Source organism: Pollachius pollachius (assembly GCF_949987615.1).
Source record: "Pollachius pollachius genome assembly, chromosome: 19".
Lineage (NCBI taxonomy): Eukaryota > Metazoa > Chordata > Actinopteri > Gadiformes > Gadidae > Pollachius > Pollachius pollachius.
In genome coordinates, this window is record NC_136952.1 from 15,849,406 (window position 1) to 15,873,187 (window position 23,782).

Genomic DNA, 23,782 nt, shown 5'->3' on the forward strand with positions numbered 1-23,782 from the left:
CACCATACAAGTGCTTCACAAAGTGTCTCATCACAAAGAGCAAAGCACTGCTGCTCTCATCAGCATTAGTGACAGGCGCACTCACGTTAAACGCTCAGAGGGGTCCTCTAACCTTGTTAAATCATTCAGCTCATTCCAGCCTCGTGAGACCATCCTCTCCAGATCACATTTCTGTCGCTCTCTGAAGATCGGTCCGGCCTCGCTCCTGTTCTAACCAACATTCAGAATTAAATTGCGGACGGACCAATCTGTGCTAGAGGGAGTTTTAGTTCATTAGAAAAAGAAAGGGCAGGGGAAAGTGTGGCGATCGATGGAGAAATCCTAACCGTTGATCTGAAATAGTGAATAACGAAGTTAGAAGAAGAATAGAAACACTTTTCTGAGCGAGGAGTTTTCTGCCTCGCCGGCGTCCGCTCCTGACCCGCTGACCCCTCCTCTCCCAGGCGGTGTTTGGCGAGCGTCTGGTGATGCGTTTCCTGCTTGAGAGCGACTTCAGCGACGACCCCCTCCTGCCCTCCCCCCTCCAGCTGAGGGGGAAGATACTCCTCAAGAACAAGAAGCTCAAAGCCCACCAAGCGCCTGTAGACATTCTCAAACAGAAGGTCAACACACTCACTCACATATATTACAAGATGCTCACAAGCGGAATAACTTGTCAGTTGTAAGTAATGCAATACAAACACTCTCTCTCTCTCTCTCTCTCTCTCCATTCACAGGCTCACCAGCTCGCCCACATGCAGGCCCAGGCTAGCAACGGGGGGTCACCGGGGGTGGGCTCCACGAGCAACAACACCAATGAGGAAGAGGAGGAGGAAGAGGACGAGTACGACTATGACTACGAATCTCTCTCAGACGGTAAGGAGAAACACGCTTCTTTCATCACCCACATCCGTGAATCAACCAGTTTAACATGAAGAGGTCAGGCACACCTACTCTTTTTTTAACGTTTCTTTTTACCCAAATTGTTGGTTAACTAAAGTGCAACCCAATATGTCTAGTTGTACAATGAGAAACTGGGTCAAAGCTGACTTGGTTGGGGCAAGTACCTCCACACGCCGCAGTTACATTTTACATTACTGATTTAGTACTCTTTTACTCTTTAAAGTCAGGCAGCCGGCCCTTCCATAGGTACACCATTATTTGCAGGAGAGCCCTATCACAATGACTGGAAACGGCTTTTTTCTGAAATGCATCACACCAACACCCCTCCAAAGACTGGGTCCAACTAGTTAAAACTAGTTGATACCGGCAGAAGGCTCTCCCTCGGTCTCTTAAGGAGTTTCCCGTTGCAATATTTCCCGTTATTTCTTTGATCCCTTCATACTTTGCATTCTTTTCACTCCCTTCGTTTTCTTATCCTTTGTTTTGGTGCATCTCTCCTGTGTAGCTGATGTCCTCATGGCCTCTACCGCCTCCTATAGCCTGGAAGGTAATTACATGGTGTTGTGAACCATGGCTCCCCACTCTCATGCGTATCCATGGTGATCCGATACGCTGAAGTGAACCATATTCACGTTTCATATCATCTTCCCCCTGAAACGATCCCTGATGTTGTTTTGAATCTGTTACACATTTTTGCTGTAACTAATATTCAGCAACCTACCTAAATATTTCATATTGACGTAAGCCGAGAGCTGCTATGGCTGGTATAATATTTCTTGTGCCCGTTTTGTCGAGATGACAAGTGCCTCTTTAACACGTCATAACCATAAGGTTACGACATGATAATGCCTTAATTATGCCAGGATCACGACAAAACCAAAGAGTTATAGTTTATATACCACCCATGACAGCTCTCAGCTTCTGTAAATATTTGCCACCTGAACATACACAGTTAACAAATATCTAGCGAGCCATATTTGTACGCTTTGCTCGTAGATACCTCCTCATCATTGTATCAGAATCATGCTATCAATCTGTAACCATGGCGATGGGCATTTGCGCTTTCCCATTGAGCTTCTTTTGACAAAGCTTCATGGTTTATGCATGTCCGTTGCTCTTACCTGCAACGTCTGTGCACGCCGTTGCCCTACCATGCTCTTCAAGGTGCATCATGTCTGCCAATTATCGTGGTGTGTGTGTGTGTGTGTGTGTGTGTGTGTGTGTGTGTGTGTGTGTGTGTGTGTGTGTGTGTGTGTGTGTGCAGGGCTCCACGTTAACTTATTGCACCACATGTCCTGTAGGGCAAGTGGCAGTCCATTTTTACCCGTCCCCCAAACAATTAACCTGTCCCCTCAAATATTCCAGAATGCGATCGCTATCAGTTTTATTTTTAAACCACATTATCAACCATATACCAACCATATTATCAAGAAGCATGATTCCGCTGCCATCAGTGCTGTGTCACTGCGGCTGATCAGGCTGAAGTGTGTGCGTGTGTGTGTGTACGTGTGTGTGCGTGCGCATTCGTTGGAAGATGGTGGGGAGATCTTGTTTACGGATAAGTATTTTCGATAGACGCACAAACCAACTGTTTTGACTGGCTATATAAGTAAACAACGAACTAAAGAATGGAATCATCCTCCGAACTTCATGTATCGTGATTTGAGAAGGCAAATGGCCGCAGCCAGGTAAGGATGGATGATTCGGAATTGATGTTATAAATTGCTAATTAATTCGGTATTTCGATACTTAAGATTGGGTCAGGGGGTTGGCCATCTGGGATCGTAACAATTATCTGGCTGCCCGATATTTACCTTAAACTGTCTTTGGCAGCCTTTAATGTCGATGTTTTTGTTGAAATCATATTCAAGAGGATCATGTGTTTCAGTTTAGGCATTTTTTAGTATAAATTAAAGGTAATTCAGGATCAGTGAACACAAAGAGAGGTCCTTAGGGGGCAGGTAGGGCTTAGGCAGTACGGAGACAGGTCATTAAGGAGCAGGTAGGGGTTAAACAGTACAGAGACAGGTCATTTAGGAGCTGGTTGTGGTAAGACAACATCAACTTGCTAAAGGATGCTTATAGTGAGAATGGAAAAAGCCCTTTCCAAGTCGAGTCAAGGAACATGGGCTGGGGCCCGAAACTCAGACTACTGGATAAATCCAACTAATTATGCCATTACTGTCACTGCTGTCGCAACTCGAATCCATGTGGCATCGTTATATAGCTGTTGGCCGTGTGGAGATGTGTATGCAAGTACAAGCTTGTCAATGATTGGCATGTAAATGAGACGGGTCTTCAAGAGTAGACAGATGTTTTGTAAAGAAATAGGCTCTCTCCCTCACAAACATAGCACACACGCAACCAACCACACCCACCCACATAGAAAAACAAGCAAGCAGGGATGTATGTCAGCGTAAACAGCCCCGGCAAACTGTGTGGTTGTGTGTGTGTGTGTGTGTGTGTGTGTGTGTGTGTGTGTGTGTGTGTGTGTGTGTGTGTGTGTGTGTGTGTGTGTGTGTGTGTGTGTGTGTGTGTGTGAAACATAGCTAGAACTGGGCTTCATATGGAAACCAAAACAGAGCCATCTGGTTTCTCAGGCCCCTGCTCTGCCCCGGCACGACACATCCACGCCGTGGAAAGCCCCCCCTAGGCACCCGGGCCCTGTACTGGACGTGCCCCCCGTACCCTGTCGCCCTGCCCCTCGCAGGGCTTCACACGGCCGGCCCCGGATTTGGCCTTGGCTGGCTCCCTCTGACGCTTCACGGTCCTCTCTGGTCGTGGAGTAGTTCACATTAAGGGGAAAGGATGCCGGATGGGTGCCTTTCTGTCTGGACCTCGCTCCCAGTCTCTCCCTTTCATAAGTTTTGAGTTTGTTTTGACGGATACATATGAAGTTAGGATTGACTTTCTGTTGTCGACGTCAGATTGTGTTAAGGGTCGGGGGGTGGGGGGGGGGGGGGGGCGAGTTTAGATGGAAGCACTTGACGAAGGTCGGTCGCAAGTGCATGAAGGCAGCTGTAAACAAACGTACGACGTTGCCTGGCGTAGATTTTTTCATCGTCTTCTCCACAAGGCCTGTGGGACCCCTAAGCGGATGATCACGCACAGCCCAGGATGTGTGGCCCCTTGGATTGTACGCATAGCAAGCGGTCCACTAGCTAGCGCATGCTCCAGATGACAAAATGGATGCCAATAAGAAGAGAGGTTGTGCGTGGAGATCTGTCGACAGCCAGACGGAACTGTACTCTAGCCGAGATATCCCACAAACTGTTGCGAGAGATAAAAATGCCATTTCCTTTCTGAATTCCCATGCCTCTTCTTCTTTATTATTTTTTTATGGTGTTCGGAAAATATGATATGAATGGAAACTGCGGTCGTGCAACACAGAGAGCATGTCGGAGCCTTAAACCCTACCTGCTCTGATGCTTTGGGTACAAGATGAATGCTAGTGAACGCTCATAATCTTGGTTCTCTGCTGCAGATCCCTCCTCTTAGTTCACAGTAAAGGAGCTATTCTGCTCAGAGACTCTTGTGTTTGTTGTGGTGTGTCCATCTGGCAGATAAGGGCCTTGGTCGATGGGGTTTTGGCCGTAACGCTCATGTGGAGTATATCTAGAGCAAGGAACAGCAAACTGCTACTGCTCGTGTTTACAGTGGGGAGGGGGAGGGGCCAAACAGGGCCATCTGCCTGGAAATGCTGTCACGCAGTCTGGGGCCAATATGTAAAATGTACCGGGGGCAGTTTTTGCTAAGAGACGAGTGCCGTGGATCGATAGTGGTTAAACGTTTTCTGCCTTACTCAATACGGTCTTCAAACTTGATTCCACCTCCGTGGAGAGTTCACTCCCCTGTCCGATAAACATTGATAAAGACCATATGTTACACCACAAATTAAGAGCGCTCCATCTGTCCTGTTCCTGTCACCGTGCTTCAGCTTTTCTAAGTGTTTTAGTTCACATTGGGTATTGTGTTTTGGTGATATCCAGAAAGCTGGAATGTCTCCTCGATAAACCGTCTCTTCGTCACACGTCCCGGAGCAGAGCTCTTTGTACCGTCCTCTTTGGGTCAATGATGGCCCGTTAATGTGTGACTCCGCCTCTGATTCCCAGACGGGGCACTGGGATCACTGGGGAACGTTGTCCTTCATGGTGTGTGTGTGTGTGTGTGGGCTGGTCTTGTGTTCAGACAACATCCTGGACGACAAGCCGGAGGGGAAGAGCACAGCGGAGAAGGAAGAGCCGCCGACTGACGAGGTTCCCAAGAGAAGCTCCAAGAAACCGGAGAGGGCGGCAAACTGCAAGGGAAAAGTAGGCCAACGGAAACTCAGAGAGTCAAAACTGTATGAACATCGCCCCTCTAGGGTCGGATATGTGGGGGTACAAGGGCGGCTGCTTACCCCATTGATGATATGATAGAATTTCAGGTTATAAAGGTATTTTATATCTACCTTTTCACTGTGTGTGTGTGTGTGTGTGTGTGTGTGTGTGTGTGTGTGTGTGTGTGTGTGTGTGTGTGTGTGTAGGTGTTTGATATGGAGTTGGGGGAGGAGTTCTACCTTCCTCAGAACAAGAAGGAGAGCCGGCAGATCGCCCAGGAGCTGTCGGACCTCATCATCTACTGCCAGGCCATCAAGTTCCCCGGTAGGCTCTTCCCCCCATCAGTCTGTCTCTCTGTGTGTCTGCCTGTCACCGTTCCAACTGTATGTCGGTCTGTATCTCTGTCTGTTCGTCTGATCTGTCTTTCAGTCTGGCGAGAGAGAGAGAGAGAGAGAGAGAGAGAGCAAATTGAAAATAACACAACTGGTGATGCTTTTGTTTTTCTTTTCGTTTGTTTATGTGTGTTGGCATACGCGTGCATGCCCGTGGGAACCAGGCCTGTCCACACTGTCTCCGACTGACTCGGGCCGAGGGAAGGACCGAGGGAAGGGCAGGAAGTCCATATTTGGAGCGGCCCCTGCTCGCATTAACACACTGGGAGACTCCGCCCCCCAGACCCGCCCCTCAGGGAAAGGTAGACAAGTGGCGGTTTTATTATGTTATATTACATTAAAGTGGTAGATTTTGTATTGTGTAAAATGTATTTGTGTGTGTGTGTGACGTGCATGAGAAGCAGCCTACACCCGCAGGTCCTTTTCCTGGTGTATTTTGACTCTGAAAAATGATCCCTTTGACCTTAAATAGAGAAATCCCATACTGGACACCCAGGGAGACACTGACCCCCCCCCCGACCCCTGACCCCTGACCCCTGACCCCCTCCTCCCCCGTCGACCCTGATGGTTGGGATACAGTTGGCTCTCTTTCCCGTCTGGTCCAAACGTCACGCACCCTGGGACCTCTGTAGGAGAAACAACAACAACGATAGCACGACACCATAGAGCCATCCCAGACGTCCCACCCCCTGACCCAATCGGAATCCATCAGATATCCGACCACCTGACCCTATCTGAACCAATCAGACGTCTGCCCTGCTGACCCCATTTAAACCAATCAGAGTAGTGAGCACTGCACCAAAGCCACTTTTGTGAACGACCGTGCTCGCGCTTGCATACAAACAAGCATGAATAAATACACACATGCATGCACACACATATCCTGTTTAGATCAACAACAACAAAATCTGAAAATAAAGTGACCCTCCTCTCTTAAACATTTATTTCCTGACTCACCACGTCCTCCTTCACGTCCCTCATCTCCTCCGCTCCTCGCCTCTCCCCCCTGCCCTCGCCCCCCCCTCGGCCCCCTAAAGACAGCCGCGCCCTTGCGCGGTGCACACTGTCTACGGTGCATGTACATGTGTGTAAACGGGTGAACGTGAGGGCACACACTGTAAAACACGACGAGTGGCCACAGGTTAGAAAAGGCCCACTCCCTGTCAATGCAATCCGTTAACCATTGTATCCTCCCCCTCCAACACCTTCTCCTCCTCCTCCCCCTCCTCCTCCCTCACCTCTTCCTCCCACACCTCCTCCTCCTCCTCCTCCTCCTCCTCCTCTCTCACCTCCTCCTCCTCCTCCCTCCAGGAGGTGCAGAGTGCGTGCGTCTGAGCTGGGAGGAGCAGCAGCAGACACAGCAGGCCCAACAGCAGTGCCAGACGTCCCCGGTGCCCAGCGCGCCCGCCTCCCTCAGCTCCATCATCCGCACGCCCAAGTGCTACCACATCTCCTCGGTCAACGAGAACGCCGCCAAGCGCCTCTGCCGCCGCTACTCTCGCAAGCTCATCCAGCACACGGGCTCCCAGCTGCTGCGCACCTACCCGGCGGCCACGCGCATCGACTCGGCCAACCCCAGCCCGCTGCCCTTCTGGCTGCACGGCATCCAGCTGGTGGCGCTCAACTACCAGACCGACGGTGAGGCGGAGTGTGGGGCCTCGGGGCAGCGGACATGTGGCACGGGGGAGGGGGGAATGTAGTATGGAATGTAGTATAACTGTACAAAAAGACGTCAGGCTTGAACTTCTTTCATGGTGGTGTGAGAAGCACGAGGAGTTCCTGGTCTTAGGTACTTGCGCGGCGCTAGCATTTTAACCTGCCGAGTCATGATATTAAAACTAGATCAGCGCGCCATTAAAAAAACCCAAAACCTTCAATCCCCCTCCCCCTGCTGACCTCCGACCCTCCAAACAGCAGGTTATCTCCCTCTGAGGAGCATTTAGAAGACACCCTTAATCTATGGTCTACTCCGCTCGCTGTGATCTCCACCTCTCAGATGGGGTGGAAGCAATTTTCCATTTCCCCGAGCCAAACTCTCCCCCTATCATTCCTCCTTACAGAAGAGAAGCAGGAATTTGAGATAAACATTTAGCAAAAGCAATGCGAGTTGTCTCCTGAAGGGAGGTAGGGTGCATGCAGTGGGCTGGACCCTCCCTACCTCTGGCAGGAAGAGGTCAGCTCTCGTTGAAGCCTCTGGCATCGGCCAGACTCAATAATGTTTTAGAATGAAGTACTTTCTTTCTGTCTTGTTTTGCTCTTTCTTTTTATAACTATTTATTATTATTATTTATTTCCGATGTGAAGGATCGATCCTGATAATTCACATCCACTCCGTCTCTTTCTCTCTGCTTTTCTTCTTAAAACTCACCATTTCCACCTGAATCCCGAAAGTAAAGTTGAGGATTTGACCCACGTACATTGACGTGCTCAATGCTGGTCGTTAAGCTGATACTTGTTAATACATACAAGGAAATGCAAATGGGAGTTCATGAAAGACAGATAAAAGGTTGTTGATGTCTGAGTCAAGAACTCTGACTCAAGATATAAAGATTCTGGATCAGGATATTAGCGATGATTTCTCATGCCCTCAACCTTCTGAATCCTCAACTTATGTTCCCACTGTGTGCCCCCCCCTCCCCCCCCAGATCTTCCCCTGCAGCTAAACGAAGCGCTCTTCGAGGCTAACGGCGGCTGCGGCTACGTGCTAAAGCCGGCGGTGTTGTGGGACCGCTGCTGCCCCCTCTACCAGCAGTTCTGCCCCCTGGAGCGAGACGTGGAGAACATGACCCCCATCACCTACACCCTCACGGTAAGAACCAAGGTGGAGTTCTCAAGTTCCCTCCCAGTTCCCCAGAAGTCAGGGATTACAAACCACTTTATACACACACCCACCCACACACACACATTCTGGTTGTGTCTACATCTCGGCAGTAAAAGTGGTTTGAGTGTTTATTAAATGAGGGGCCGTATGTGCTTGAGCTGTCATGGAGGCCTCCCATCGAGCTGAGAATTAGAGCAGAGTTTATAAAAGGCTGTAAGTCGTAAAGATGTTTTGAATGAGGAAGTAGGGTTCAAGGCTGGAGTTCTTCACGTCTTGGAACCGAAAGCTAGATATTCCTTGGAGATAGCTTTGCTGTAAAGCTAGCTATGACTCTAAGATAGGTGTGTTGAAAAGCTAGCTGTATCTTAAGCAGTGTTGTTAAGCTTGATATTTCCCTAAGCTAGCTATGCTGCTATGCTCATCGTGTCCTTAAGCTAGCCGTGTCGCTGCAGAGCAGGTACGAAGTTCTGCGAAGAGCCGGGTAGCTACCGAGAGTTTACACGTCTGTTTAACTGAACAGTCGTGTGGGGAACATGCAGTGTTTTGTTTCACTCCTAAAGCTAAAACTAATGAACCTAAAATAAATGAACACACCCCACATTTCAAAACAGTATATTTCCAGTTGGCTGCACACCAACCACTTTTCAACAGTGGATTTTGCAACGACTATATCTCATCTCATCTCATCTCATCTTCCAAACCGCTTATCCGGGGTCGGGTCGACTTTATCACATGGTGACATTTTTTTCATATTTTAAATGTAGCTGACTATGTCTTGCGTTTCTGTTTCCTCAACGTTTGTGTTTGTGAATGCAGTACTGCCCCCTTGTGTTCACGTTAATGTGCGGTGGAACTGTAAATGCATGCAGCTCTGCAAAGATCTGCGTCGTTTCTCGGACTCCAGACGCTGATCTTCTCTAACTCGGGGAGAGCAGAAGTGTGAGTTCAGCTCAAACTAGCCGTATCTCTAAGCTGTCCCTAAGCCGATCCTTGAGCAGTGCAGTCTCTTGAAATAGAACCATCTGAACCGCACTGACCCCATCTGAACCCCAAAAAAATAAGGCCTGACTCATAATACTCGTGTCCTTTCACTGAAAACAATGACCTGGTTACTCATAAGAGTTGAATGAAACACATTTTTTTTATTTAATCATATTAATGCAATTTATGAAAGTATATACATTTAAATAACCACAGCTAAATATGTAAATAATAAAGTAAATGGATGTTTAGGATGAGGGGTAAACCAGTCATGTTAATTTAGTTCCTAGGGACTATCCTTTATGAGCTACAGATGATGGTCTCATAACAACTATGATCCTCCATCTTGTAAAGTCCAGCATCTAAAAACAGAGTTGACCTATAGTCTAAACCTCGTAAACCGTGGGTGTGTGTGCGTGTGCATTTTTGTGTGCGTGTGTTTTTGTCAGGGTAACCTCACACCCTGTACCTTTCTGTTGGTTCGGAGTTGTCTCGTATATATCATCGGTGGACTCTTCGGTCCCCTTCTTAAACAGAGCAGATTAAATTATTGGCTTTACAAAAATGTTTCTACAGAACAAAATGTAAACCTAATGTCTAGAAAAGCATTTAACTTCTCATACACTCTCTTCTTTCTTACGCTTTACCTCTTTTTTCTACTTCTCTCACTTTCTTTTAACTCTATCCATTCCTCTTGCTTCCTTCTAGCTATTCTCCCCCTCTTCCCCACTCTCTCCTTCTCTCCTCTTTCATCTCTCTCATCCCGCTCTCTCTCCTGCCCTCTCTCTCTATCTCACCTCTCTCTCACTCTCTCTCTCTCTCTCTCAAACAAGTGCTTTTTTGTATTAAATAGACATACGTATTCATACATGTTTTTTTTTAGAAGGTAAAAAAGTTCTGAGCAAAAATGTGCTTTGGGCTTATTTGTGGATTTGTCGCCCTCTTCTGGCCGCTGGAAACGTCACATCCTGCAGCAGCTTCACATTATAAAACAGCTACTTTTGCAGTGATTTAATTGGGCAAGAGGTGTTCCACCAGTGCTGACATAGAGTATAACAGCACTGATGAAAGTACATAATAATGACAATCATGGCTGTGATTCTCCTTGGTACTCAGCCTTTGGCCTTGTACCTATATCCAAATCACGACGTGCTGATTTTCTGCATAACATCACTCATGAGACACTGCTTAAATTGCTGTATTTCTCCATACGGGTGTATCAGTGTGTTGACCGGTCTCCCCCTTCCCTCTCCCTCCCTCCAGGTGATCTCCGGGCAGAACGTGTGCCCGGGCAACAGTGCGGGCAGCCCCTGCGTGGAGGTGGACGTGCTGGGTATGCCCGTGGACGCCAGCCACTTCCGCTCCAAGCCCATCCACCGCAACACGCTCAACCCCATGTGGGGCGAGAGCTTCCAGTTCACCGTGCACTTTGAGGAGCTGTGCTTCCTGCGCCTCGCCGTGGTGGAGAACAACAGCTCCCAGACCACGGCCCAGAGGACCCTGCCCATCAAAGCCCTCAAACCAGGTGGGGGGAAACACCCCAGAGTCCACCGGGAACCAGCCCCAGAGCGGAGGACTTAAAGCGGCCGTCAGCCATTCTGCATTCAGCCCCACTTTGCTTGGATTCAGTGGGCATTTGATGGAGTCTCTTGGCTGTCTTGTATTTGTTCCACTACTGCACGTTGCTATGGGGCTGAATGCATGAGATCCCATGAGACTTAATCAAAACAAGAGTGCGGCGAGCAAAACTAATGGATAGCAGCATCAAGGCTGCAACCGTACATGATCTGTTGTAACTATTTGTGTTCATTTTCTTTGGGATTCATTATCGTGTGTGTGTGTGTGTGTCTGTGTGTGTGTGTGTGTGTGTGTGTGTGTGTGTGTGTGTGTGTGTGTGTGTGTGTGTGTGTGTGTGTGTGTGTTCTTCAGGTTACAGGCACCTACAGTTAAGAACTCAACACAATGAGTCCCTAGAGGTGTCCGGTCTGTTCATCTACAGCCGCAGGAATGAGGACGGCCCTACAGGGGGTGCTGTTCCCTCCTCTATGGTAAGACCGCCACCGCTAGTCCACAGGAAGCCCTGTAGTGAAGGAAGAATATTAGTATAGTGGTATGACGTTTAAAAGTGCATAGAAATCACAGAACTGTATATCATTATTTTGAACTGTTTTATGAATGCAATAATGTATTTACAAATTTTATCAGGCAAGTGGCTTTATTGTAATGATGTACAGTAGCTGGTGATGGATGGTTTCCTGGTTAACGTTGCTTACTCCCAGGTTCTGTGTTAAATATGTGCATTTTCAGGGTATTCCTGTTCATGATGTATGTGTCCTGGTCCTGTGTGTAGTGATATTTACTATGATGTGTCTGTAGTGGTTTTAATCATGTGTGTATTTTCTGTGTATTGGTTTCTGTGACTTGTGTTTTCTGGGTTTGGCAATGTCTATTAAGATGTGTGTGTTCTGGGTTGGTGATGTCTATTAAGATGTGTGTTCTGGGTTGGTGATGTCTATTAAGATGTGTGTGTTTTGGGTTGGTGATGTCTATTAAGATGTGTGTGTTGTGGGTTTAGTGATGTCCATTAAGATGTGTGTGTTGTGGGTTTAGTGATGTCTATTAAGATGTGTGTGTTGTGGGTTGGTGATATCTATTAAGATGTGTTGTGTTGAGGGTTTAGTGATGTTTATTAAGATGTGTTGTGTGTGCTGTGTCTGTAGTGGTACAGTGCAGATGACCGGCGGGCGTATCAGAAGCACAGGCTGACGGTGCACAGGGCCCCAGGCCCGGAGCCCTTCACCGTGTTCCCTGTCTGCCCACAGACCACCACCAGGCAGCTGCTAGACATGGTCAGAGCCCAGCTCACCTAATCTCTACTGATTTAATCTCATCCAATCTCATCTCGACCAACATAGTCTAATATAATCAAGTTTAAAATGATATACTATTCTGATATAATCTATTTGTAAAATATCGTCATCATATACAGTCTGATCTATTATAAAATGATCTATTTTAATCTGATCTAAATTAACTTTGTCAAATACAATCTAATTTGAAATAATAGAATCTGATAACATTTTATTGTAAAATATTTTGACTATCTGAATTAATCTTTTTTGTCATAATGCAATTTTATCTAATCAAATCTTCATAATTTAATCTAATATAGCCTAATTTACTCTAATAAGACTAATATTAAAGTAATTCAATCTAATATCATCTCATCTGAATAATATAATCCATGTAATATAATGTGTATTATATTGTTTATTTGATTGATATATCTTCCTCCTCAGGTTGTATCCCCAACAGGAAGTCCCACAGAGTACTTCCTGTGCGAGGAGAGGCTTCCCCTAGCCAAGGAGCGCAGCGAGGCCAGGCAGCGGCCGCTGGCCCCGGAGGAGGAGGTGCTGAGGCTGGTCAGCGGCTGGCACACGGAGGAGGGCCTGGTGGGGAGGATCAGCCTCCGGGCCAGAGAGGAGGTGAACCAGAGGCCCCTCTTTAAACCAGTCTAGACCGCCTTAATCCCCACTCAGAGCAGAACGCTGTGAATCGATCTGCTGGCTGATGATAGACACAATGGGATTAATGAAGTATTCCTTCATTTTAACTTCAAACAGGGAGTTTATGGACTGATTTTGAGTAGCTACAAGACATATAATGTTCTGTTCTAAAGTGAGAAAAATGACCTTTATCAAAAGATGTAATATTTTTCTGATTTGTTCACCGTTTGGAGCCTTGCTTGTACATTAGTGTCATGAGATTTCATTGTTAATAAAGTTATTGATGTTTTTATTGTCACAGAACTGTAATGAGAGGAGCACGGCGGTTGGAGAAGGAGAGGATGAGCTGACAGTAGGAGGGAGGGAGGGAGGAGGGGAAGAGGAGATGTTCTTCGTCCAGGTCCACGACGTCTCTCCTGAGCAGCCCCACACGGTGATCAAGGCCCCGCGCTCCAGCACCTCACAGGACATCATCCAGCAGGTGGGACCACACATGGTCACCAGGAAGTACCTTAACAAATATGGTCTTCAGGAAGTAACTTATCACATATGGTCTTCAGGAAGTAACTTATCACATATGGTCTTCAGGAAGTCGCTTTACAAATATGGTCTTCAGGAAGTCACTTTACAAATATGGTCTTCAGGAAGTAGCTGAACAAATACGGTCTTCAGGAAGTAGCTTTATAAATATGGTCTTCAGGAAGTAGCTTTACAAATATGGTCCTCAGAAGGTAGCTCTACTATGATGCTCTTCGTGTCATATCTTTACAAATATGGCCTTCAGGAAGTAGCTTTAAAATACACTGTGTTAACCTAGAAGCTCTTCTGTTGTCTCGGTTCCAGACTCTATCCAAGGCCAAGTACTCCGTGAGCATCCTGTCCAACCCCAACCCCACCGACTACGTCCTGATGGAGGAGGTGACCAAGGACCCCGGCTCTAAGAAGGCGTCGACCGCCAAGCCGCTTCAGCGAATCCTATTGGACCACGAGTGTGTCTATCAAGCTCAGAGTCGGTGGAGGGGGGTGGGGAAGTTCATCCTCAAACTCAAAGAGCAGGTAGACACCACTTGCTTACTCTATCTCAAAACATATTAGTAATAATGTATTATTCTTTGACTTGAGAGAAAGAGGAGACTAGCTATTTCAGGTCAGTGTATAGATGTAGAGGCTTGAAACCCACCCATATGTCCCTCTCCAGATGCCTCGCGAGGACAAGAGAAAGGGCATCTCGTTCGCCAGCGAGCTCAAGAAACTGACCAGTCGCGGCCGCAGCACGTCAAGTGGCAGCAGCGGCAGCCAATCGGTGACGCTGTGCCATGAAGGCCCCGCCCACAGTAAGGATGAGCGGGCAGCATGCTGTGTTGCGCTGACTGAGATCCAGGAGTGAGACTCTGGCTCCCCCTGCTGTCTGTGCATGAACAAGGCAACAGAGGTACGGTGCCCCTTTAACACCCCTTAACACTGGTCAGACCACTTAGACATAGCACACCCTTCACCGTCACTTAACCAGATACCTTAACCTTCAGTTAAAGGTTTGGTCTTTAAACACACCAAACCCTTACCCTAACGTACCTTCCCTTACTTTACCTTTAGGTTAGGTGTATGGATAAGTGAAGGTTAGGTGAAGGTGAGTAAAATAACAAACCCTACTGTAACATAATTTGATTTTAGGTATATGTTTGAGTGATGGTTAAGTTAGGTTAGGGTTTTTGCCTTAAAACCTCAGGGTTAGGGTTAGACCCAGTTAGGGTTAGGGTTAAACCCTAACCCTTAGGGTTAAACCCTAACCCTAACTCAGGGTTAGGGTTAAACCCTAACCCTAACTGATTAAAATGATCTTTAATTTAGGTGATGGGATTGATGGTCACTTACCTGTACACCTAAACTTAAGCTAAACTAACCCTAACCACATCTAATACCTCAGGTTAATACCTTCATTTCTAGTATTGATAATGCATCATGAGACATAACCTCCAGATGGTTTTAACCAATTGTTACATATTCATACATTGTAATATTTCATCACCTAGTCGAATGAAGCATCAAATTATGAGTATAAATTAGTGCTGTTGGGATTATTGGATGTAATCAATTTTTTTTGTCAACATAAATGTATTTTCTTGACCAATTATTTTTTTCCAATGAATTTATATTTTTTATTTCTAAAATTGTTAAATTGGTGATGTTATGCCACCAGATGTGGGTGTGATTAGCCAATCTGTATTGTCCTGTGTTTTATCAATCATACATCTAGGAGGACACTCACACTGGCGTTGTCACACCAAAATTGTACCGGGGGCGAAAATTGTACCGCCTACGTAATCTGCATTCGAAAATTCCAAACCTGCCTGGCAACAGACGATCGCGTCGAACGTTGCCTGGATGAGCGCGAACATTCGCGCTCATTCATTGAGCGTCACAAGACAAAATAACATTAAACAGATAACTTATTTTACAAATGACATTTATTAGCGTTGCTAACTTTATACTTGTATTGTATTCAATTGTTTAATCACATTTAGCTAGTAAACTGAGTGTATTAACACAAGCTAGTTAGACTATGATACATTTTAAACACTCAGTTAACTATCTAAATTCAATAAAATACAAATATAAAGTAAAAACAAGTGTTATCTGCAAGGGCGTAGGAACCGGGGGGGACGGAGGGGACGTGTCCCCTCCAATATTGGAGACGGGCGCATTTGTCCCACCAAAAAATTATACCATGGGGAGAAAAATATTTTATTTTATTTTGAAAGCGCAACACAGCGTCTTGTCACCGCTTCTTATTCTAAAAAACTGGATGATTGAGCGTGCAATTAAAGAATTGATTTGATATTTATCAGTTCATTACTGCCATTCAAAATGTGTTTTCCTTTACATTTACAAATATATCTTTTTAGTAGAATAAAATATATTTGTGAATTTTTTCAGTGTAGTTAATTTATGACATATTTCTGTTCAAACCATTAACGGACCTGTCAGGTTTCCGATATGTGTCCCCCCCAATGTTAAACTCATTCCTACGCCCCTGGTTATCTGTATTATGTTATTTCGTCTGGCAACATGAGCGCAAATGTTTTTTGAAACCTGCCTGGCAACTGACAATCACGTTGAACGATGACGTTATGTTTCAAACGCGGATTACGTAGGCGGTACAATTTTCGCCCCCGGTACAATTTTGGTGTGACAGCGTCACTAAAACAGGAAAAGGCATATTTTTACAGCCTGTAATGGCTAATCACACTAACATATGGTGGCATAGTAACACCCCTTTAAAAAAATTAAAAAGGAACATTTCCAAAGATAAACTGCTTTGAAAGTATGGGAGTATTTCGAATGATGGCTTATTACAAAATGTGGTTTGTACAAATTGTTGATGAAATTGCGCAGCAGTACTAACGGCACCAAAACACACACTGGCTCCATAATAGTTGGTCCACTACCAGCAAAGGAAAAAACACAGTAACAGTAGTCTTGTCATGTTTATTTGATGGCCAACCTGTTATTATTAGTTTGTATAGCTTTTTGATATATTTTGCCCTCATTTAAATTGGTGAATTTGCATCTAGATAGAGAATAAGTGTTTATTTCCGGCATTTTAAGTATGAGTGGCAGCCCAACCCTAAAGTTTGCCTTTACTTTGCATGTTTGATTGATGTATCTTTTTTTCTGTTAATATTTGGGATGTTGTGTTACATTTATATGGGGTCAGAACAGTCTCATTAATAATGAATGCACAGAGAAGGATTCACAAATGTATTTTGTGATTTATATAGAAATTACTCTCTTCTCACAAATAAATTTCAATGCACACACAAATGGATATCAGTATGTATAAATGTAAAATAAATCCATAAACAAAAATAAGTTTCACAAACACATTTCTGATCCACAGTGTGTCTTGTTTTAAATAAATGTAATATAAATCCATAAATATATTAATTTAAAAAGTATTTGCAATTTTCATCAAAATGTATTTGGATGTTGTTACATTTATATGCAAACTGTTAAACTTGAATTTACAAGACGCTTTTCATTTGTAAACATGTTTGCATTTGTGTGTGAACTGGTCTGTATTTATATGTGGATTTTTGAGACTCTCCTGACGTGGCTGGATTCACAAATGCATCTTTTTCAACAAGGAACTATCTGTAGCCAATCAGATGCCTCCCTCATTTTCAGCCAATCACATGACTGCAGTGACTGGGTTTTTAGATTGTCGGTGCCGTTTACTACTTTAGCGGCACCGACAATCCCAAACCCAGTCGAAACTAGATGGAAAAAGTGTGTAGTTCAAAACGTGACGCAGCTTTGACTTCTTCGCCATCTAGAGATTGTTATGTACGATCATTCAAAAGCCCCGTTATTTCCCATAGACCTTTGACCGAGGGAACCGGGAGGCTCGGAGGCTGGACTTATTCTTCAGAGGTCGGGACTGCAGTCCCGACCTCTGATCCATGTGATTGGCTGAAAACGAGGGAGGCATCTGATTGGCTACAGAGAGTTCCTTGTTGAAAAAAATGCATTTGTGAATCCAGCCACGTCAGGAGAGTCTCAAAAATCCATATATAAATACAGACCAGTTCACACACAAATGCAAACAAGTTCACAAATGAAAAGCGTCTTGTTAATTCAAGTTTAACAGTTTTTATATAAATGTAACAACATCCAAATACATTTTTTATGAAAATTGCAATTGTTTTTTTAATTAATATATTTGTGGATTTATATTACATTTATTTAAAACAAGACACATTTGTGTGTGGATCAGAAATGTGTTTGTGAAACTTATTTTTGTTTATGGATTTATTTTACATTTATACATACCGATATCCATTTGTGTGTGCATTGAAATGTATTTGTGAGAAGAGAGTAATTTATATATAAATCACAAAATGCATTTGTGAATCCTTCTCTGTGCATTTATTATTAATGAGACTGTTCTGACCCCATACATTTAGGCCACCCAACCCTAGTTTTGTCCTGATTTAGAACTCTTATTTAAACCTATTTCGCTACCTTAACTTTGCTTTGGTTCGATGGTTCATTAATCTTTAATTTTTCACTGCTCATTTGTTAATTGGTTATGTTGAACAGTGAATGTAACAATTAGTTAATTGGTTAATTGGTTTGTTGATTAATATCTTTGTGAATGTGTTAATTGTAATGTTAATTATTTTGTTAATGATTCATGTTATTTTTTATTAATTGACTTAGCTGTCCCTCTTCTTGCGCAGGGTGTCTGCCTGCGGGACTGAAGGCCTGGGTGTCAGAGGGCAAAGCAGGGGCAGGACGTATCCTCCTGAACTCGCCCGTGAGGCCGCGACCCAAGCCCCGACGGGACCACACCTCCACCGCCTCTCGAGCCCTCCAGACCTGGAAGCTGTACCTTCTGCGCAACTGGAAGATTCACAAATGAAACCCAGAGAGGGAGAAAAGATCATTAAAGTGATAATGGAAGAAACCCTGAACGCAGTGTAGTAAGGACTCATTGCCCTGGTTCAGCCCAAAGGGAGCCCGTTTGGGAGTTCTTGGAAACCGCTCCTCTTGCGCAAAGGACTGCATTTCGCAGTTGATTTGAGGGCACTTAGAGGATTCGGTCCGGCCACAGAGGCTGGCTTAGTTGCTGTACAGGGTCCTGCCCAAACCCTATTGGTCGGATGAATGGGATTTGGCTCTCTCCGGGGGGTGACCGTTGATTGGTTGGTTTGATGGTTGACGGACAGTTGCTCCAGCCACTCAGAAAGCCTTTCTCCACGGAGCCCTTAGACACGGTAAAGGTGCCATTGGGCTACCCCCAGGTTTGCCTTGACGCGGTCACCCACAGCTGTTTATTTATTTATTGTTTCATCATCAGGGATGGGATTTAGAAAAAAACTAAAATGCTGTTTCTTATTAATGAAGGGGAAGTTATATGTCGGACCCATCAACGTTTCTTTTTAGTCCTGATGAAATGATTGATGGGTTTGTGACCTTTCAATCTCCAAATTAATTCGATTAACCCTGAATACGTGTCAAGTTTGCTGGGTGTGAACAGAGATTTGTCATGATTTAGGCTACTAGTAAGGTTCACTAACGGTTAATACTAACTATGAATGAGGCTTCTAGTAGGGTTAAGTAAATATATAGTTACTATGAATAAGGCTTCTTGTAAAGTTCAGTAAACTTATGTTTAGTAACATTGCCCATTTCCTTGCTGTTAAAAGCACATAGGATAGCAAAAGGACTCAAAGCATTAGTGATGGAATGTGTATGAATTGGGTATTTTGAAAAGGCTTCAGTTTGAGGGAAATGGTTGATCATGTTTCGATGTACTGTAAGATTATATTCGGCAGCTTTTGGTCCAGGTAGACAGGCTTTTAAGTTGTTTCTTTACTTTATATCGTTGACATGATCTCTAAAAAGTAATATATAATTTAAATAATATATGAAAAAGTAAGTCATCGCAGAGCTGATCAATGATCGATGATGTTACTTATTTTCCCCCAGCTAGCGGGAAAAGGCCTGATGACATCACTGATAGGGGTGTGGCCAACAGTTCCAACTGTTCCAGGTGAATAAAATCTTTGTAAACTATACAGCAGGCTTATACCAATGTCGTCCCAAAAATATTTGATCAAAGAATTCAAATTTGGAAGAAAATGCTGTGTGCCATTAAATGTTCCCCATTAAAACACAAAAACACAAAGTATTTTCTACTTAGATGTCTCTGGGACAGACGTGTTTTTTTTTTCAAGAAATGACTTACATTTTTGAATTATGCCTTGAAGATGTTTTCCTATTTCTTTACATAATGAAGAATGAAAGACTTGTATGGGTATTTTCTCATGTTTTTATTAATTTACATTAATGAGCGGCATCACACATATTATTTTTGTTGTTTACGCCCATCTTAAATTTGACAATTAAGAAGGCTTCCCAAAATCTTCAAATGTTGAGAATGATTAAAGGTCATGTCAACATCAGTTAAGTTAAGTTACGTTTTTTTGTTTCCATCTCCCAGTCTAAATCTGTTGTCTGTCATAGGCTGAGTTGTAGCGTTAGCATGAAAGCTATGTGAAGCTAACATAGTATAACTAAAGATATGATAGCTAATGTTGGCTGAACAATTTTTTACCTGATATAAAGCTGATATCCAATAATAAGTTAAAGTTTAGCATATTATTGGATATGGAAAGCGGTTTAACTTTTAAACCCATTTCCTTCCCTATATGTAGGCTAGTGCTTAGTTAAGTGTGAATCGATTGTAATGTCATATTGAGGTACTTTTAAATACATTTAATAATGATATTGTTTCCATTTTATAGTGGCTTAACAATTTGATTTATATTTGAGTCCAGTTTAGTCTGTTGTAAATGTATATATTTTTATCCAGGGTCACTGATAGACAGACAGGAAATCATCCCTGAGCCTAACATATAGATGGAGCTCAGACTCAATGTGGTTGTAGAATTGTATATACACATAAGGTGTTTAGTTTATCTTTTAAAGAGTTTTCTTTAAAATTATCAATGTTTTATGTTTTTCGTAGACAATCCTCGGGTATTCTGATACTTTTAAACAAGACGTCTGGATGTAGAGCTTAGCTATTCAAGACTTGATACCATTTGTTGCATGCATTCTTTTCTTTAAATGGAGGTATTCAGATGATGAATTATTTCAACGCCAAGTATAGTTTTTAGCCTTTATCTCTAACTTGTGAATGATACCCTTCTTAAGTGTGTTGAAACTTTGTTAAAACTGAGAAACATGTGTGTAGGATTATTTATCGAATGACACGCCCTGGTTGGCTGTTTGTGTGTGTGTGTGTGTGTGTGTGTGTGTGTGTGTGTGTGTGTGTGTGTGTTTGTGGGCGTGTCTGAAGTCTCAAAGTGTTTTGAACTGTTTTCTTAATTTATTTGCGTAGATGTGAGGGAAATCCCTCCTCTGCGAGTACACTAAAATGTAATATTTGTTCAGTTGTGTAAATAATATTTTTTACTTAAGTGTTGGCTGTAGTGGTTACATTTCTGGTGTTATATTCTTCAGGAAAATGTCCTGCAGTTGTCTGCCTGTGTCTTTGTAAATGTAGGAAGACTAGGGCGACACATTTGGATGGAAGTTTATAAGTCTTTGTGTTGTCATGTATATTTTTTAAAAGTGTATTTGGTTGTTGTGTTGTCCAACGTGCTTCATATTGTGACCTGCAGGCTGTACGTTTGCACGTTTTTATTTATTTGAATTATTTAAATGATGATTATCAGCCAATGTTGTCATACCTGTAAAGAGAGAGTTCACATTAAATACAACTATTGTCGTAGTCATTATTGTTTTATTGCTGAATGCTGACTCAATTTGTTTTCATAAATGTCGGATCACTCCGCAGGTTTTAAAACTGATTTCCAATAAGCATTTTCGGATTGCATTAATAGATAGTTTCAAAACATACATTTAAGGTTGAATATTTTAATCATATTTATTTTATACCCAAAACTTTACAACTACCACTTAACTCTCATCACAATTATAGTAAAGTACTACTGCAATTGAAGTCTGCAACATAGACTCGGTTTCTGCAAAAATACACAAAGTTTGTCTTTGAGGTCATTGGTGCAGGATTTGTATTCACCATTGGTCTGATTTTAAAAGAAATTAAACTTTTGGGGGAAACAGAGTTGACAATGCAGACCACAATTTTTGGGGTTTCTTATATTTGAAAGTATAAATCTATTCATCAATCAATGTTTAAAGACAAAATGATCTAAGATGGAAGAAATGTTAGTTTGGATCCAACTCATACAGAACAAACTAATTTAGAATCATATGTTAAATTTAAATCTTGAATCTAAATCTTATATCTAAATGTAAACCCTGAATCTAAATGCTTTATCTGAGCTAAATCGTATATATAAATCTTATACATCTATATAAATATAAATATAGATCCTAAATTGGAATCTATATTTTCAATCTAAATCTTCTATCTAAATCCTAAATCCATAAAGATATGCTAATTCTTGAAGATATACTAATTGGTGACTCAAATGCCTCATATTTAGGGATAGGCACCACGTTAGCAGGAAATGCTTGCACGGACAGCAGTTCCCGCTATTTGACATCTTTCCCACATCACTCTGGCGAAATGGCGAATTCTGGCGATTTGGCTGTAATATACGACGTGCGGACGCAGTTTCAGCTGGGGTAACAGCTGAAAACAGTGGAAAAAGTAACATGAAAATTGCAGTGCATTTTGAAGGGGTGTTTATTTGCTAAATCTGGAAAAAATCAAGCAAAGCTCGGCCTAATTCTGGAACAAGTGAAGCAGTTCTTTGAGCAGCAAACGTTTACAAACGGCCCACCATACAGCTGCGTCCCATGCCCGGGGTTGAGCTGCTGAACTCGGGAGAGCAGACCTCTGAAGACAAGACTGTGTTCCCCTCTCGGCACATCCTCCAGTCCGCTCCAGACATCGGCAGTGCAAACCAATCAAGTATGATGGCATATGAATTAACACCTGATTTTATTTGCAGTATGTGTATGGCTGTAGTTTCAATATTTTGCCACTAGGTGTCATCGTTGTATCGTAAAACCTTTATGTGGTATCTTAGCATCATTATCTAAACTTTGATCATGATAATGGTTTCTTTGTAACAATACTAGTATTGTTACAAAAAAAATACAATATTTTATAGAAACTAACTGAACAAGTTCAAGTATTAACTTTAAAAATGTAACCTTAGAAGTGTAATGATAGACGGGTAGTTGTACTTATCAACTATTTAGAAAGTTAGCGAATGCAGTTATGCAAAGTGATTTTAGGGAAGCTTGCTCTGGGATGGCTACAGGTAGACTGTAGAAGTTGGGAACAAAGGCTATGTTAGGGTGTGAGAGAGGCCCTTCCAGGACCCTGATGTTCATCTATTCTTATTTTTTTTCTGAATACATTTTTCTCTTCCTCACTGTCTCTCTCCTCCCAGGGCTCCTGGTCTGGTTCTCCTCTGATGAGTCTGATGGCCCCCATGAGACTTTGCCGGAATCTGCATAGGGGCCCCCAGGGGCCTGCCTGTCATGATTCTTAACAGTATCGGCAGCTCCTACTAGAAATGATGGGGGGAAACATCCTTTTTATAATAGTATTGTATTAGTATTGTATTAGCATTTTGCTTATGCTGTGGTACATAAGCAAAATGCTGTGAGAGAGAGAGAGAGAGAGAGAGAGAGAGAGAGACCATCTCCACACACACACACACACACACACACACACACACACAAACACACACACACACACACACACACACACACACACACACACACACACACACATACACAGTGAGAGAGAGAGAGTTGACTTAAGGGTTAATGAATAAGTGATTGGGGCCCCAGGGGTTGTGGAGAAAGTTCTGTGGAAACAATCTTCTTTCCCAGAAGGAGGGGGAGTGGAGGAGTGTGAGGTGTACACCACACACACACACACACACACACACACACACACACACACACACACACACACACACATACACATACACATACACACACACACACACACACAAAATGAACCATGCCAGAAAGAGTTGGAGAAAGAGGAGGTGTGTGTGTGCCTGCAGCTGTAGCCCTTAAGTGCTAGTAAACTAACTAGCACGTACTTGACAAGAAGAGAGAGAGAGAGAGAGAGAGAGAGAGAGACACACGCATTGAACTAAAGAGCGAGAACCAGCTGTCAGGAGAGAGAGAGGGGGTAGAGAGACAGAGCGAGAGAGAGAGAGGAGGAGGGGTCGAGAGACATGGAGAGAGAGCTATAGAAAGAGAGAGAGTGGACTGGATGGGCCGTCCCTCTGTACGTGGGAGGAGGCAGACTGAGAGGGATTGAGAGAGAGACTCACAGATTGAGTGAGTGAGTGT

General features: G+C 43.6%; 1 protein-coding gene across 4 annotated transcripts in view; it reads left to right on the top strand.

The window, feature by feature from the left end:
* Window positions 1-18,278, top strand: part of plce1 (phospholipase C, epsilon 1) — a 79,426-nt gene extending 61,148 nt beyond the window's left edge. For 2 of the 4 annotated variants that reach the window (XM_079756505.1, XM_079756506.1), the window contains exons 30-45: window positions 444-602; window positions 717-855; window positions 1,388-1,429; window positions 5,071-5,192; window positions 5,408-5,525; window positions 5,758-5,895; window positions 6,905-7,231; window positions 8,239-8,402; window positions 10,659-10,920; window positions 11,325-11,443; window positions 12,116-12,244; window positions 12,695-12,880; window positions 13,203-13,382; window positions 13,745-13,957; window positions 14,100-14,333; window positions 18,142-18,278. In XM_079756505.1, coding sequence (XP_079612631.1) covers window positions 444-602; window positions 717-855; window positions 1,388-1,429; window positions 5,071-5,192; window positions 5,408-5,525; window positions 5,758-5,895; window positions 6,905-7,231; window positions 8,239-8,402; window positions 10,659-10,920; window positions 11,325-11,443; window positions 12,116-12,244; window positions 12,695-12,880; window positions 13,203-13,382; window positions 13,745-13,957; window positions 14,100-14,288 — 2,487 coding nt within the window. In that variant the 3' untranslated portion in view covers window positions 14,289-14,333; window positions 18,142-18,278. Of the gene's footprint in view, window positions 1-443; window positions 603-716; window positions 856-1,387; window positions 1,430-5,070; window positions 5,193-5,407; window positions 5,526-5,757; window positions 5,896-6,904; window positions 7,232-8,238; window positions 8,403-10,658; window positions 10,921-11,324; window positions 11,444-12,115; window positions 12,245-12,694; window positions 12,881-13,202; window positions 13,383-13,744; window positions 13,958-14,099; window positions 14,334-14,494; window positions 14,529-18,141 lie in introns of all 4 variants that reach the window. The other 2 variants (XR_013812637.1, XM_079756507.1) reach the window with 2 other exon arrangements.
* The last annotated feature ends 5,504 nt before the right edge of the window (window positions 18,279-23,782 follow it).